Source organism: Branchiostoma belcheri, unplaced genomic scaffold (genome assembly GCF_001625305.1).
Source record: "Branchiostoma belcheri isolate BF01 breed outbred unplaced genomic scaffold, Haploidv18h27 scaffold43, whole genome shotgun sequence".
NCBI lineage: Eukaryota > Metazoa > Chordata > Leptocardii > Amphioxiformes > Branchiostomatidae > Branchiostoma > Branchiostoma belcheri.
The window spans coordinates 2,159,284-2,177,005 of record NW_017804054.1 but is presented as its reverse complement, the minus strand read 5'-3'; the positions used below and the strand labels follow the sequence as shown (position 1 = coordinate 2,177,005).

At 38.2% G+C, this 17,722-nt stretch overlaps 1 protein-coding gene across 1 annotated transcript; it reads left to right on the top strand.

The window, feature by feature from the left end:
* The first annotated feature begins 1,205 nt into the window (after positions 1–1,205).
* Positions 1,206–16,608, top strand: LOC109478228 (glutamate receptor ionotropic, delta-1-like). The gene is made up of 13 exons (XM_019779685.1): positions 1,206–1,391; positions 2,801–2,854; positions 3,451–3,624; positions 8,508–8,663; positions 9,934–10,053; positions 11,189–11,293; positions 12,134–12,237; positions 12,584–12,677; positions 12,942–13,058; positions 13,523–13,727; positions 14,363–14,831; positions 15,284–15,530; positions 16,118–16,608. The coding sequence occupies exons 1-13, from the start codon at positions 1,245–1,247 to the stop codon at positions 16,235–16,237; spliced, it is 2,112 nt and encodes a 703-aa protein (XP_019635244.1). The 5' UTR covers positions 1,206–1,244; the 3' UTR covers positions 16,238–16,608.
* The last annotated feature ends 1,114 nt before the right edge of the window (positions 16,609–17,722 follow it).

Here is a 17,722-nt window from a genome sequence, read left to right as displayed (position 1 = left end):
AGCACACACGAGAACGCATCGCTGACTCTGGATAAATGAATAACTAGAGTTCCACGATCTCATACCTTCGCCAAATGATGTTAGCCTTTATGACTAAGAAATTATAGATGAAGCCCCCTGATTGTGCAAATACATGTAGGATCCTATATTGCATCAATTATAACTGTTGATCATATTCTACACCAGAAGACAGTCTTATCTTATCAATGCATGCCATTATAGCATGTCCTCATAAATTATGCAAATGAGGTCCTTATTTGAATAAGTTATGTTTAATTATGTTCACCCCACATAACTTTCAAATATCCCAAGTATGAAATTCCAGACATTACCACTATGTAAGTATAACATTTTCTCATTAATTATGCAAATGAAGTCTTCATTTGCATAATCGATATCTGCCTGTATTTCTGCCATTCTGAATTACATATGTCACAAGCTTGAATAGTCCTATCATGGAATGTAGCTGATTTATAGAATTTCCTCATTAATTATGCAAATTACATTGATATTTGCATAATTGTAATATCATTATGTCAAGCATCACTTCAGCTACCTACATGTCAAAAATCACGACGATCCATCAATCGGTTCTTGAGTTATCCGCCTTTAAACATTTTTTAACTAATGCCCCTGCAGTTCCAGGGCAAGCCGCTAGGGGGCTCAAACTCACGTCACTTGTTCCCCAGCACAAGAGCTACCTAGCATCCAAATTTCGTCACCCTAGCATGTCTAGATCACGAGATATCAAAACCGGAAGTTCAGCTGCAGTACCATAACAAGCCGCTAGGGGGCCCAAAATCTAATCAGTTCCACGTCTCATGAAGACCTACCCACCTACCAAGTATCAAGGCAATCCATCTTAGCCTTCTTGAGTTATCGTGCTCACACACACACACACACACACACACACACACACACACACACACACACGAACGCCAACGAAAACATAACCTTCTTGGCGAAGGTAAAAATGAAATGAAAGTTACATTACATTTGTGAAAATTGATATTGTTTATCTATATTGTTTTTGTGCTCCTTGATGACCAGTCAGATTGCCGCCCTTGTCCGAGTAGTACCAGCCAATCAACAAATATCGCACTCCAGTCTATGACAAATACCATGACACTGGCACATCGATTGAAAATGTTTGGTATTTTTAAGTAAATTTCTTTATTCTTGCTTCTTTAGATTTTGAAAGATTGCAAACGTTAATCATTGAGGGAACGACTCACTCATGGGACATGCTGATACTGAGAGTATCTTCAAAAGATGAACTGAACAGCAAATATTTCCGGAAGAAACTGAAGTCCATCGATGAAAGAAACTTCAGATACAACAACGTGGTGGTATTATGTTCACCGGAAACAACAGTTGAAGTTTTGTACCAGGTATGGAATTGATTATATTTCCTTTTACCGTAGATTTAAGCTACGACTGTAGTTATTAGCTGTTAACTGCGTATCCTTTAAAATAGACATTTGTTTCATTCTGGACTAATTCCATACCTCAGGAACGTTACATCTAGATGAGGTAATATCGTAAATTATAGGTAAAAGTGATGTAAGAAATATGTAGACGTAGCAGTCATCGAGGACCCCGTGGGGATAAACCCAATCCTGAAGAATTCTGCACAGAATTTTGGATCCAGTTCCCAGAACTCTTGCTGGAGAATTGGGTTAATCCCAAGGGTAGGTCCTCGATGGGTGCTATATATTTCTTACATTATTTAAAATATAATTTACGATATTAGTATCTAGATGTACATTTTGTACGGTTGCTGGGATATGAGAAACAGTTTAAAATTAAAGCGGAAGTTTGAAATTAAACTGGAAGTCTGGGATTAAACTGGAGGCTGTTATAAATGAATTTAAACCATTGACTTCCCCAAGCAGTCTCGTCTAATCTGCCAGCAGTATTCAGAAGTTTTCAATCCAGTTTCCGACATTTCACTAGTCAACACTTCTCAACTAACTTTCGTCATAAATCTCACCCTCCATCTTCACATTCAAAACTATATTGCGCGTTGCCTTGAAATATTAGCTGCTACCAGCTTTACAAATGTCAAAACTGTCGCTGTTAGTCTTTGTATTTGTCTGTAAAGTACGTTACAATCCGTCTTTAGTGTTTTTGAAATAATAAACGTTGACGGTAAAACGCTGGCCGTCGTATTTCCACAGAAGTGAGCCCGGTAATCAAAGGTCATAATAAAGGCTTAACCAATTAGCAGTCACTACACAGACGTGATACGCATTCACTGCCTTGAAAGGCATAGCCTCTTACGTATTGGTTCTCAGAGGATGAGAATATCTTTTCTTGTTTCATTATTTAAACATCACACAATTTCATATGATATAAGGGAACCTTTAATTTGTTTATAACTCCTACGTTCAAAGTACTGGAATTCGAAATGCATACTCGCTCATATAAAAAAGAATGCTGTAATAAATACGACTAATAGTGTCTAAGTCCTCTTCAAGCTCGGCTCATTTACAATACACATGTCCAATACTTTACCAGTATTTTTTCGTCATGGGCTATGATTACTATTAGTACTGAGATTCTGCAACAATCCTCATTTTCTATAAGAAATATCTGAGCAATATGTCTCAGTATTGTGTACCAAATTTTCCGTTGAAAGGAATCTACCATCTAGAAATCTAAGAGGTTATACCAAGAGCTAGTCGGTGAGCAAACAGGATCGTACATTAAAAGGGTTAGCTTTATAGATTGCCAACCAACATACATTGTTACAACGTGCAGTGTCCAATCATTAACATTTATTTGTCATTTCATCCAGGCAAATGAGATGCACATGGTTGGGAACCAGTATCTCTGGGTGATTGCAAATGAGGTAAGTTCAAGAGTAACACGAATTATATCATTGTTGTATTTTATTAGACCTATTTCAATGTAATATTCTATTCAACGTAAAACCATGTGATCAAGGGAATGACAAATAGTATATGTACGCAGACACACATCAGGCATTGAGTCCATCATTCCATCATAATACACGGATTATAGCTGAAAGGGCTACAAGGTATGCTTAGATGTTCAAAGGAGCCCATCATTACTTTTACGAGTACGACTAATCGGTATCCTATAATGGAAGCTGGATCACCAGTCGGATCACTGCACAAATACTCACTGGACTTCACTGTTTGCTCTGAATCAACCGGTCTCAAACTCAGTGTTGCAAGTTTAAACTGGATTCCAAATCGCAGGGAACACATATTACTTCTCAAAAGAAAGCTCTACTGGATTTGATTTTACGTTAAGAATGGTTTCACAAAATCAAATACCTAGTTCAATAAGCGGATACCATCACATCATTACTATGTAGTCAATATGTACATCAAATACAAATGTTTTTGTTTCAAATGCCTCCGCGAAAACCAATACAAGGAATAAAATACTAACATACATTTTCCACCCCACACCACCCAGGAAATAAGTGATCGACATTTAGACAGCATCAATATCACGACTGGCATGATCACAGGTATCAGGAAGAGAATATCAACAGTAGGCGGACACTTAAATGACTTCTTGGCGCACCTTCAGAAAATGCATCCTGGATACTCTCTCAACTTTATCCTCCCAACATTACAAGACTTTCCGGTGAGTCATCTACAGTAGCGTTATTGTTTCACACCAATTTCAGTTGTCTATGACTAATTTCCATATCTCAGCAACCTTACATCTAGATGGGCTAAAATCGTAAACTATAGGTAAAAATGTTAAAAAAAGGCTATGCGCCTTTTTTTACTGAATATGGCCATATAAACTACGTGAACTAAAGCGTCACATATCTTATACTAAATTTGATTATACAAATGGGTAGTTATACTCACCTTTGAACGTTTTGTAAAACCAGTATTGGTTCGTAATAAAAAGGAATTGTAGTGATGCGGCACAATACAACCTAAAGTTCATTGTTTCTCATTTAATGTGTCTGAGGTTCAAGCTTTGTATGCCAAATGTCGTCCTTTTGAACTTTCCTTAAGCATATTTTCGATACAAAAGGTTCTGTTGAAAACAACCTTTTCATATCTAAGGGACCATAGACGTCAGTGCACGCGTCATATAATGTCACATGTCTACGAAGTTTGACAACGTGCCACAAGGATATCTGGATGTGTGCATTGATTTATATAGAAACAAAATTGATACATATTACGAGTACATACAGTAACACAGAAGACAAATATGGTGTCGAGGACTTCTGCTACATTAATAAAACATGCACACATTAGATTAAGCCATGATGTGATAGATGTAAAATAATACAAACAAGGATAAAAGCACGGTATCTAAATATTCCTAGTTTTAATTCAAATTTAGTTGAAATCTAAAAAATCACAAAAAAGAGTGTCAATGACCTTTCGTCAGAGGTCGTTGACGCACACATCGACCTGGTCCTACATGTAGGCGAAGGCATTAACTAATTTTGATTCAAATGAAGTCTCTTTTCGGGAAGTGTCAGTTTGCTCACGTACCTTCATTTTACCTCTTGACTGACGATGGGTTAAATTCGATACTAGATCGATGCCTAATGTAGGTTTACTCAGACTGTTAAAATAGCACGATACGAATTTCCAGGACGTCTACGCCAGATTGTTTTACTATTTATATCCCTCTACATCAGACTACCCAGATAGGGTGATATTTCTGTTAACCTCCTTTGCTTTTCGGTCTTCAGATACCTAATGTAGGTTTTCTCAGACTGTTAAAACAGCACGATACTAAATTCCTGCAGGCCGTCTACACCATATTGTTTTACTATTTATATCCCTGATAGCGTGATATTTCTGTTGACCTTCTTTGCTTTTCTGTCTTCAGATCATTAATGCTAAAGCATTTCACCTTGAAGAGAGTACATGTGTAGCGGTCGTGTAGAATAACGCATTTATCAAAGTGTCGCAGGAAGCACTTTGTTCACAGGGTTCTTCATCTCAAAACTTTTTGCATTTCCAATCTCCTCGGAGTAGCCTATCTGCTACCCTAATAAACATTGCTTCAACTGAGTGCATTTTCCATCTCACTCAATGAAGCACCCAATTTCAGTAGAAGATTGCCCCCTAATACAATAGAATGCAGCATGACTTCTAATACAGTCCTCTTTATTGATACCTGATTTGTTTTGAGAGTAATGTAATATTACTGGCATCTTCCTTCCGTTGAAGTACATCCCTATAGGCCGAGACGCCGGATATTTTTACTACATCAACCATATTGATTATGGTTGTCAGAAAATCAATTTACATGCGATTAGCGTTGGAACTGGTTTACGACATCCTGTTTTAATACATTGCTGTGATTTATTACCGTCTCTACAGTAAGTAATCCACAAACGTAGATTAAGGTGCCTGGTGATCAAGAATGGATAATCCGGTTGGGTTAAATTCCTAGTATTCACTACATGTATGTGTATTCTGAGAGGGTTACTCTGGTACAGCAATTGCTGTAGGTTTATTCATCCATTTATTTTATCTTACGGAGTGAACGGTATGGCAAACTGATATTACAGTCTCACACAAGGCCTTAATCCGAGATAGCTTGCTTACTACCTCATGGTAAAGCAGTGGGAGCAATATCCACACAAATTGTTCCATCAAATGTACTCTATCAGGTACGCTCACATAAGCCCAGTAATGCTAGATGGTAGGGAACAACCTTTGGTAGTCGTGATTACTTAGAAACTGGCCCTTTGTTCTGTTACTATATGACGTACATAGTTTTTTGTTCAGTGCGTCACTACTGAAGAAAGGTAATAGTAGGTCCGTCTGGGTTTTCCTTTTGATGTGACACGCTAGGCATTGCTAAGATAAGGCAACACTGATTTGATTTTATGGGTGAAATCCGCGCGCACATTGATTTTCGTCTGTTTTCAAGAAAAAAAGAATCACCTCCTCCGAGGCTCTAGCCTGGTTGCCATCAACCATAGTCCATGGTTAGCTAGTGACCAATAGGGAAGTACGGAGGATGTCAGCTTGGCTGCCGACGATCCACGGAACTCAATAACTCATGATCAGTACAGTGCACTACCGCAACTTCACAATACCAGCTTTGTATTCCTGTGGGTTAGCAGCATTTTTTCTGACTAGAATTTTTTATTTCCCGCGCGCACTAGTTTCGGGGTCCTTAGGGGATGTCATCCATAAAATTAAGCCAGTGCAGTGTGGCTTATGCAGCAGATACACTTTCAATCAACCTCCCAACCATACTTGATACAAGAAACAAGATGACTATTCGTTTTCACAGTGTGTATATGTACACTGAATTAAAATCGAATTTACATTAGCTTAATGAAAGAAAAACGTATTAATGTTATCTGAATGCATACCTGAGCCATACCATTAATAACTCTTTCACAGATTGAGTATTCTGATTAGGGCATAGCTTAATGTTGAAAAACAAAGCAGTCTACGGGGCACAGTGGGAAGCAGACTGAGTGGTGGAAACATCAGGCGAACTTTGATCATGATAGAAACTATACTATGGAGACCTGAAATTGTTCCGCCGAGCTTTCAAGTAGATATCCGATGGACTAAAACAGGTCAGATTTGATGAATTGCAATCAACTATCCAGGGAACGTCTGCAATCGGTCACAGTGTCAAGCTTCTGCACTTGTTCTTCAAATTGGAAACTCAAAATAGGCGAAAGGCCAGCTCCCAGAAGTAATCAATCTCGCCTGAAATACCATGCCAGGAATATTGGGTGGCTGTGACAAGAACGTAATCTTCTGTTTGGGGAACAGTTTTAACTCCCAGTGATGAATTTAAAACAGTCAAACGTAGGTAATGATACTTATTTCTGGTTATGTAATATATTGCTGAAATATTCGAGATCTGATGCAGTTAATTAACATACAGCATTGTTAATTACTTCAGACTCTGTAGATACTATAAATATAGGTTAAGAAAAAATAAACAGTTACTGTACTGTCTTTTCCCAGGGGTGCTTTTATTTGGAGAACCTCTATCCATTTATGTCATTCAATAACGATTTACTTCAACTAAATACATTTAGCCATACTCTAGAGGATATAATGCCTTTACTTGATTTATATGATATGACCAAAGTGACCTTAAACCGCCAGTAAAGTAATAACCTTTCAAGAGAGGTCAAAAAATGTATTTGAGAAACAGAAGATAGTTCTAAACACACAAAAAATGTGTAGGTAGTCGAATCCCCGTTTTTAATGTACCAGGTATTTGTATTTATTTATTAATTGCATTTAACGACAAAAGAAGATGACGACATACTCAAAATAAGTTAATAGAATCTTTTGGTTTCTGTCATAAATAGTAGTTATTAATTACTATACTAGTTATCACAAGTTAATGTGAGATTACTCGGTATGATTCATCCTGACAGTATCAAAAATCAATCAATCAAAAATGGTTTATTGATAGATCATAAACATTGCACCTCAAGGCTGAATTGCGTCCATAATTCATATACAAAATGCACAGTATAACTCAGAAACACATACAAATTTTAACAACAATATGTTTGCTACAAGATGAACGATTGGAAGCAGGTAGAACGAAAGTTTAGCTTACTAGCATGTAAAACCACGAGTTATTTTTCCCTGGCCAAACAAATCAATTGCGTTAATCCTCAAGATTGGACAGGTCTTCCACTTTACCACTAAATACCTGACCCCCACTTCGAAATATGACATACTTATATAAAAATGTGGCAATAAAAACTTTTATAGTGTCGGTGGGAATTGCCAGGGCGCTTTCTTAAAAGATAGGTTTTGATAAGTGCAAAGGTCGGTCTCATGTTTTTATGGAGCATAAAAGAGATATAGGAGGCCATAAATGAGCCTGATATCCAGCTTTATTACTTTGATCACCATATCTCAGACGGCAGTTACTACGCCTGGGAGTTTACGTTTAGCTTTTAATTCGTTGCGGCCTAATACAATATTGAAATATAAAGTCTAATAGAAAACCATAGCAATGTTAGAAAGACTGTCAAGGACCTTTACTCAATGGTGTTATTTTAAAACAATCACTCCCATAAATGTGTGTTTGTGTGTTTTCTACAATCTAAAAATCCATGTAAAGTCCAAAAATCATATATTTATTGGACACTATTGGTCAACAATTTTTTAATAATATATAGTTTATCTACGTCGGTGAAGGTTAGACATACAGGTAATAAGATACGGAAAAAAGAAGCAACTGGATATGATTTTTAAAGCGGACAGACGTTTCAGGTAGCATTCACTACCTTTCGTCTGCGACACTAAGAGACTACAGGAGAAATGCTGGTTTATAAGCACGAACTATTGATGAAAATTGTCTTAACTTATTTGCAAATCAATCAATAGTTCGTGTTTATAAGCGTACATTTCTCCTGTAGTCTCTTAGTGTCACTGACGAAAGGTAGTGGATGCTGGCTGAAACGTCTGACCGTTTCCAAAATCATATCCAGTTGCTTGTGTTACTGTTTTTGGCGTATACTTCACCTAATCTTTCTCCCTTAGCTATCGGCTGCATACAGCTACGACGCAGTTTGGGCTCTGGCCAGGACCTTTGACATTCTCATCAAAGAGAGGAACTGGACAGCCGCCACGCCATTAATCTGTCACAAGCCAACTCCGTGGTTGGGTGGCAAAAATCTGCTTGGCTCTCTGCGCAAGGTAGGTGAAGATGAAGCGATTTAAGCCACATCTTAAAGGGGCATTATGTAACATTTTGCAACAAAAATTGAAATATTGTATAATAAAAACCATTGTGATTTGCTTCCACTTTTCAACATATTCGTGCAATTATCACTCTTCTGACATTCATGGCTGGCACTAAAATACCCCGCATGAGGAGGTCCACTCAGTTTGTGGTACCACTGCAAACTACCAGGATGTAAACAAACATGGCTGACAGCCGTCTTTCAAGCTTTTAAACACACTCGTAAGCTATCATATCTTGGCAACGCCATTTCCTGAATGGAACTTATTTGCAATGGTTGATTCAACTTACATTGTGAAGAAATTACAAGAAAATTTATATATTACTTTTTTGTAACGTCCAAATGTTACATAATGCAGCTTTAATAATATTCCATCATTGCCCACAAAAACTAATACAGTCTGATTGCAACATACGAAAATAAAGACCATTATCGCATCCCCATGGCGAATGAAAATGAATAGAGGCGTCATGTTGTCTAGACAAAAGTTAAGAAAGACGAACACCTAGAGCAAGACTTTTATACCATGTATGATTTTAATGCCTACATATTTTAATCTCGGGCCCAAAATAAAACAAGAAAGTTACACTTATCAGAACAGTACAACTATATTTTTTTTCAAAACGATTGTTGGTAGTTCACCTCACCTCACCGGTCCCATAGCAGTCTGTCCTGCCGTCGGGGCAACTAAACTGTCCACAAGAGTTATCCACCCAGGGCGGTTCTCAGCCAGACTTGTCAGGTGACTCATGGGATGTCCTGTCCATTCCTTAAGGTCACTAGTCCAGGTCCTTCGAGGGCGCCCCCTCATTCGTCCACCCTCCGCCTTCCCTTGCAGTGTAGTGTGAGCTAAGGTGCCCTTCGCTCTAGTTACGTGCCCAAACCACTGCAGCTTCCTCTTCTTTACCAGTGACAGGAAACTGGGGAGAGGGCCTGCCAGTGACTTGACTCGCTGCTTAACTTCTTCGTTTGAGGTGTGTGGTTGGTAGTTACAGACAACAATTCCACAGACAATACTGTATCATTCAGAAGATCTGAAACCTTAACATGTTGTTTGCACAATTCAAACATGTTTAGCGAAGAGCTACTTTAAATAATATATGATGTTAATAAATATGTCAGTAATGCATTAGACGAGATAAAATAGTTATATTTACAAACCATATGCACCAAAATTAAAGCTCTAAACTGTAAAACTTTCTGATATCTGATGTTTGCATTAGAACAACATGTCAGGACTCAATGGACCACTACACTTCAACAGTGAAGGGTACAACGACAATGCCGAAATGGAGATTCTAAGTTTGACAACCAACGACGAGAATATCACTAAATTCTGGGCGGTAAGTTTTATTATATTCACTGTGTACTTTGTCTTACTTCTGTCTTAGTGAGGTTAACTTGGTTTGCAAAATACATACTACCTACGTATACAAAAGAGCTACATCTGAGGATACAATTTCTCCATTATTAGAGTTTTAATGTAAAAATAACGTTATTTATCCTGATTTACATTTTACAGCATTGTAATGTGTGGTTTTCCAACCTATTTTTTGTGTACACGGGAGAGTAAATAGCTATTATGGAGCAACACTCAAATGTTTGAAATCGACTCATTGGACGTCAGCTCCAGGCTGACTAGAAACTTTTAAGCTCTTGCAGGAGAAAGCAAATTCAATTTTATCTTCTTCTCGGGGGGAAAGAATAACTACTTCCCTCTGATACATCGATTGTAGAATCGAATCGGTTGGTACATAATACACCCCACTACACATAGTCCCTCACATTCGTTACCGGCTTTAAGGGTCGTGGCCTCCAATGACATTATGTCTTTTGAACGACGTTGATGAACGAGACTAGTTAGCATGGCTGCCACTGATATCGTTCTACAACTGGTCCAACTACGGGATTGCTATCGCATTAATCCACCTGGCGACGAAACAAGCCACAAACCCAATAAATCTTGATAGGCTGTACTACATACAATAAATAAGATTAGTTTCCATGCCACAAGTTCACAACCACTTCAAGATTTTTTTAAAATACGATGCAATTTTCAGCGATACTGACATACAACATAGCGCAATAATTATGAAATATGAAAATCGCTGTTTCTCAAATATGGAGCTGATATAATTCTTTCTTGACTCTGGGGAATCACAAGTTGACAGAATAGACAGAGAATACAAGAGATGCTGTCTCTAGCCAATACCAGAATCAATTAAACTCACAAAACCGTGTCCGCAGGAGCAATTCAAAAACGCTTTCCTCTAACAACCTGTCTGATCGATCGCCGCACTCTACATTTTGTTTCCACCTCCCAATCCCACACACACCAGACGTATCGACCTGTCTGCAACATTCACCAACAAAGTGTGATCTACCGGCAATTGTTAATCGTAAATACAGCTTGTTATTGAGACGTATGGTTACGAGCCGGACTAACTTGTCTTTTTTGTCCGTAAATCTTTATGATAGATCGGGACCTGGAACGTAGAAGGAGGCCTGAATCTGACAGAGCCGGCATTTACCAGGGAGATCCACAGCTTTGAGAACACCACTCTTACGGTGGTAACTCTTGCGGTGGGCCAAGTCATTATTCTTTATAAGAAGAGAAAATGCCATATTCAAACATGTCAAATGTTTGTGGTTGTTCATTTTGTGCAGGTGTGCACGCTATCAGCATACTTGCTGCCTAGTGCATTCCTAGTATTGTCGCGTAACATTTTTTTGATAATTCAAAAATGATTAATTATTAATTACTACGTGTTATATAACATGCGTTTTGGTAATTAGCATTAAATCTTGAAAACCAGACTCTGAATTGATACTAAACACTATTGACATAACTTAACATAACAAAATGATTTTCCGACTCAATCACAAAGCCCATTATGCTAGTACTTTACTGCAGACCTTCATTTGAAACGGGTATTAGAAGGCCAAACAAGTGGAAATTGCCAATTCAATTCTTACTGAAAAGTGGACAATAATTCCACTGCGGTCAAAGCGCTACTTTGCAAAATACTACGTATCTACACCCACTCTAATTCCGATGTAATTTCCCTAAAGAAATATTTTCAGGCAGACTAATTTCCCCAGGGAAACTGTTTTCTTTACTTTCATTTGACGTTAACGTTAAATGTGACGTCCCTTTCATTCTCGCTCGCTATCAATGATCTCTGTTTTTTGTATAGGATATGTAATCATTGTCACATATAACCATTGTTACGAGAACATAACAACATATTGAAATCCAAATTATCAAGTTCCATATATTCTATTCAAAACCATACAAAATTATTTTCATATCATTCTATATTCCAACTGGAACCGCCATAGGGCATAAAGGATTACTGAAGGGAAGGTGAGAATGGGTATGGACGTGACCTATGGGATTAATGTTACTTTCCGTTTCTGCAGGAGAAACCTTTTATATTCAAGGACATCACAGAAGACGGGCCACCAGCATTTAGGGGGTTCCTCATCGATGTGCTCAACGAACTGAAGACGCAGTTAAAGTTCAGGTGAAGGCTATCACTTTTACGACACCCTTGCGTTTTCAAATGGCATTTTAGTGAGTTCTTGTTAAAAGGAGGAAGTTGAATGTTGACCTTTCCAACTAGTCTTTAATTACGTTTTCAACAATGGTTCGAAAGATAAATATATGAAATAACTATACGGTAAACATTTTATATTAAACATTTTTCTGTTCACACACACCAAGGACAAAGATTCTTTTAGAGAAGAAAATGCATTATATTATTATTATGTCCAAACACAGGAACTAGCAGATTACAATTACAACAATCGACGTGTGCATCTTGATGATTTGTGAAAATATGACACAGACATTTTTTCTTCATGTACCAGCTACACCATTTTCGAAACGCCCGACCAGAAGTACGGAGCCAAGAACGATGACACGGGAGAATGGAACGGGATGGTGGGGCAGCTCGTACAAAAGGTACAAACATTTCAATACGTATTGTGGAGTCGCATGGCGTTACTTGAGTACTCGACTCAGAACCAAGAGTTCCCGAGTTCGAGTCCTGACATGCCACCGATCTTGTGCCCTTAGGAAAGGCACTTACAATAGAGAATATAAAGAATATTTTGAAAGATACCAAATCAGGAAAAAATGCGACTATGTCTGTTTTAACTGACAAACTAGAGTATGGGCCCTAAATGACATAGGTTTGAATGACAACCGACTATTTTCCCCCTATAGAGAGCACACATTGCAGTCTCTGCCCTAACGATAACATCGGAGAGAGAAGATGTCGTGGACTTTACCAAGCCGTATATGGACTACGGTGCAACGATTCTCCTCAAGAAGCCAGAACAGGTAACAAATCATGAACTGTACCTGAAGCTCCACATCCTTTTAAGCCAAGTCTTTTAACCGACGTATGTCAAAACTGACCCCATGCGTATGTAGATTTGTGCCATTTTGACATTTCTTGTAAAAGCAAAAATCCTTCCATGAGTTTGTTTGTTTATATGTCTTATAACTTTTCATACGTTTCTACTGAGATTTGAACATTGTTGATTGAGTTATCCTGGAAAGTTTTGTGAGCCTTTTTGTCAATATTTCTTCCAGGTGACGTGTTTGCTTGAGTTTTCTGCCGTCATTTGAATGACATCAACATTGAATTAGAAAACTCAAATATTGTGACCCTAGACCTAGTTGCCTATTCTTCTTTCAGGAACGATGCAGTATGATGTTATTATGTTATGATTTTCTTGAATTTGGGGTTTAAAACTTACTTCGAGACTTCAATTTTCCCCTTTGATGTCTTTTCCTTTCAGAAATACAACGTGTTTGCCTTCCTGGAGCCATTCAACTTCCAAGTCTGGGCGTGCATCCTTGGATCCATCCTCATAGTAGGTTTTATCCTGTACATCCTGAACAGGATCAGCCCCTACAGCTCTTTTGGTACAGACGAGCCAGATGCAGACGCCTTCAACCTGTCGAATAGCGTGTGGTTTGCGTATGGGTCTCTAGTTCAACAAGGTACGTAGAGAAACCCACAGATATTTCAACGGCTGTTTCCATGAAATGGAGGCAGTGAAATTATGAGATTCTTTATTTACTCAACAAAAGGCACAGGGACTTTAGTATGGTCTACTACAACTAAATATCTAACTAAGCTAAATACATGTATGGATAAAGTCACCCTACGTACAGAATATATCCATGTGTAAGCTGCAGACTACTTACAGAATATATATCAATAAAGGTTTAACTATTCTCTAACATGAAGTTTATACATGAAGTTTCTAAAACTTACACATATTCCTTAAGGTATTTCACTATTTGAACGCTCCATTCTTTATCTCCCCTGAGAATGTAACTGAATTTATCTAAAGCTCAATGTATTGACATCATTTGAACAAGCGGAAAGAAAAGTGAATAGCAATTGGCGCTTATCATTGCATAGTGTACAATCCATTATAAAAAGGTGCCTACTTCAATAATATTTTGAATAAAACCTGTGGTCATTGGGTATTTTCGACCCATTTCAATGCATAGGTTTTGTTACATTTTTTTTCATCACATCCATGTAATGCATACTTCCCCTATGGTCAGAAAAGGGGTAAGAAACATATACCTTTTTTAATCTAAATATACACACTTGTGTTTATTAGGAGGTGAAGCTAACCCCCGTGCATCGTCAGGCCGCATGTTGAGCGGCTTCTGGTGGTTCTTCACCCTCATTATGATCTCCACCTACACCGCCAACCTCGCGGCTTTCCTCACGGTGACACGGATGGACACCCCCGTCCGATCAGTCGATGACCTCGCTGCCCAAACATCCATGCCCTACGGGACAGTGGAGGACAGTAGTCTCTACACGTTCTTCAAGGCCTCCAGTATAGGCGTGTACGAACGGATGTGGGATTTCATGAACAACTCCAACACATTCGCAACGACAGTTGAAGATGGGTACGCTAAGGTCTTGTCGGAGGACTATGCTTTTATTTGGGAAAACCCTTCCTTGGACTATCTGAAGCTGACTAACTGTGACTATACCACCATTGGAAGACCGTTCAATATGAAAGGGTACGGGATTGCGCTACAAGAAGGCATGAGCTTAAGAGACCAGTTATCTATCAGGTAAATCATATATTAAGTAATTGATTTATTCGAAGCACTAGTGAATATATATGATGACCACATCAAGGGAAAATGGGGCCTAAAGCAGTATCAGCTAACATGATCATGTGATTACCATCATGTTTTTACAATAGCGTACGGCTATACCACCCCTATATTAAAGTAAAGGGTTATGAATCGTGTAAATAGCATCTTTCGCCCCTTCCAGGAAATAGTACTATTACAGTAATTCAGTGTCCAATATTCTTACAATGTCCAGTAAAAGAAAATGTCGAAGTAACTCTTACCATACTACTATTGTGACAAATATTTTCTACAAGCATTGCATTTTATGTAAGCTCCCTCATCGTCTCCCTGAGTTTCGTAAAGTGTTCATGGAAGCAAAACAGGTTTATAGTTTCCCTTTCTTCTCTTCTTCATCATTACTTTTCCTGTTTCTTTGTGTTGTCTAGCATACTGAAAATGCAGGAGTCTGGTAAGATGGACGAGTTAAAGGGAAAATGGTGGCCGACAGAGAACGCAAACTGTCCTGCCGAATCCTCCTCCCAGCAGAGCAAGGCTAGCGAGTTGGGGCTGAACAGTGTAGCAGGGGTGTTCTATGTGCTCGCGCTGGGAGTCGGCATTTCTATCGTCATCGTCCTCATAGAGATCATCTGGTGGCTGCTGCGGGGTGAGGGGAAGCTAAAACGTCCCAAACCCGTACGTTTACCATTTCTGACATTCTTACAAGTTTATGTGTGTTGGCAGAAGTAATTAATATGAAACAAGTTTAAACTGCAATTTCCAACACAATAAATTGGACTTACCAAAATTTTCGACTCTAAAATGCCATCTACTATCAGGGCATGCATTACAACCATCCTCAACAGAGGCGTTGGGCGCCACAGACTTTCTGCAACTTATGATCCACTGCTCACGGAGTCACGTGTGTTATCTGTGTGACGTCACGGATTATTCCTTGACAAAGGCTGGAGTTGTACAGTCGACAATTTGGTGTGTTGGAAATTACAGTTCAAACTTGTTTCATTCCCAAATAGACCCAATGAATGTCTCGTATTTTTATTTGTCAATATTTAGAAGAAACATTACAAGTTTATAATCCAAACCTCAAAGTACATTACTACGAATAAGGTCACACAAGTAATACATTAAGTAATACTTATACATTTAAACAGTATTTGTGAATGATACGAAGAACTACTTGAAATAATGAAACTATTGTTTTGTAAGATAATACTGGAAATGACAATGTACCAATTGAAAGTACTTGATGTATTTTCTTTCAGAAGAACGACAAGATTGTTTTGGAAGAAGTAGAAAGAATCGAGATCAAACACATCCCGAACGACTCGACATCGAGCAACGGTAAAAGGAAGATATGGACTCACGTCGGCAACAGCGTCTAGAAATGCTCCGGTGATTTTCATGTGGAAGTATGTATGTAAATGTCCCCTTGTGCAATCCCAATCCCACTTTCTGACACCATCTTTTTCATGAGTGTGTATATACGAAAGGACGAGGAAGAGATTTCCCAAATGTGGTATACAGAAGACGTTATCAACGTAGATGATTGTAGTACCAATAGGTCCATCCTAGAGCTACTCGACATTGCATTGCTACTGATAGTAATAAGACAAGTAAAGTCAGTAGATAAGTACGTTAGTCTCTACTGGACTTCCTGTGTTGCTGGAAAGATAGTATAAATTTACAAAATAGGCTGAAGAATTTGCCAGAGGCGTTAGCCGGCCATAAAGTTACACACAGGTAACCGTAGAATCAGTCGGGAGTCGTTAATATCCAAGGCTTGTAAACTGCTGTCCTGAGCAGCTGAGGTCATTTATGCTATAAACCACCGTGTAAATCTGCATGTATGGGCCAAAACAGTCTATTGTGTCACTTAATGGCCTGCTAATTATATAACTCCTGATGTCAAATCATTGAACTTATTGGCCAGTTTCTACTGTAATGATAATTGTTCCAGCAACGAAAGGAGTGTAGTATAGATACTAAGAAACTCAAGACTTAAAAATAACACCGTTATCGCCGATGGGTAAAACGTAAAACACAATACAGGTGCTGCAAATTGTAGCAAGTGTATATGAGAGCTATCATGTACTCTCTGTATGACTGCCAAAGTACTGCCAATTTGTTGTCAAATGTACCATTTTACAGTTGTATACCTCCGTTATTGTACCAGTTAAAGCTATAACAGTCTGTAGATTGTAATTATGATACCGTGTTTGAGGAAAACCTGTCACGTATCTCTATTCACAACTCTACAAAGGGGTTTTACTAATAACGGTAATAGCTTGAACTAATAGGACAATACACAAAACTTCAGCATGTACATTCTGCCAATAACCGATAATACACGTAGTAAAATCGTCGGATATGCTTCGGTAGACAAGCTATAATACAATGAAAAATAACTGCTACAACAGATGAGCACACCAAAAGATGTTCAACCAGATATTTCAGCTTTAATTGGTGTAACTGATCCTTTGGACTCTAAAAATATCCATACTCACGATGCACAACGAAAATTTATAGTTAGATTAGTAGCGCCTAAGGCTACACTGGTACTTCTTCAATAAGGGTAAAACAAATTCAAGCTGTCTTTCCGTTTTATAATGAGTCTTGTCAAGATTTATATGCCACTTTTTCGAACATTGTTGCATGATCTAGTCTCCTTGTTGTGTGCGACTTGTACTTCATTGCCTGTACACGAAATGTTTATATGGTGACGCAGTTCAACTTAATGTCAGAAAAAGTACAGAGTTTAGGCATGATTATTTTTATTTGTGTGTGAACTTCACAAATGTGTGTATCTATATATCTAAAGAGTTATTGCTTATACGCAAATATTTCACAATATTTTTTGTAATTCATAT

Bases quoted from the DNA above. Each gene is read 5' to 3' on its own strand.
- LOC109478228 (XM_019779685.1), top strand. From the start codon at position 1,245: ATGCTGATACTGAGAGTATCTTCAAAAGATGAACTGAACAGCAAATAT. The intron at 8,664-9,933 runs GTAGGTGAAGAT...TGTTTGCATTAG, and splicing joins TGCTTGGCTCTCTGCGCAAG to AACAACATGTCAGGACTCAA. The intron at 14,832-15,283 runs GTAAATCATATA...TGTGTTGTCTAG, and splicing joins AGAGACCAGTTATCTATCAG to CATACTGAAAATGCAGGAGT.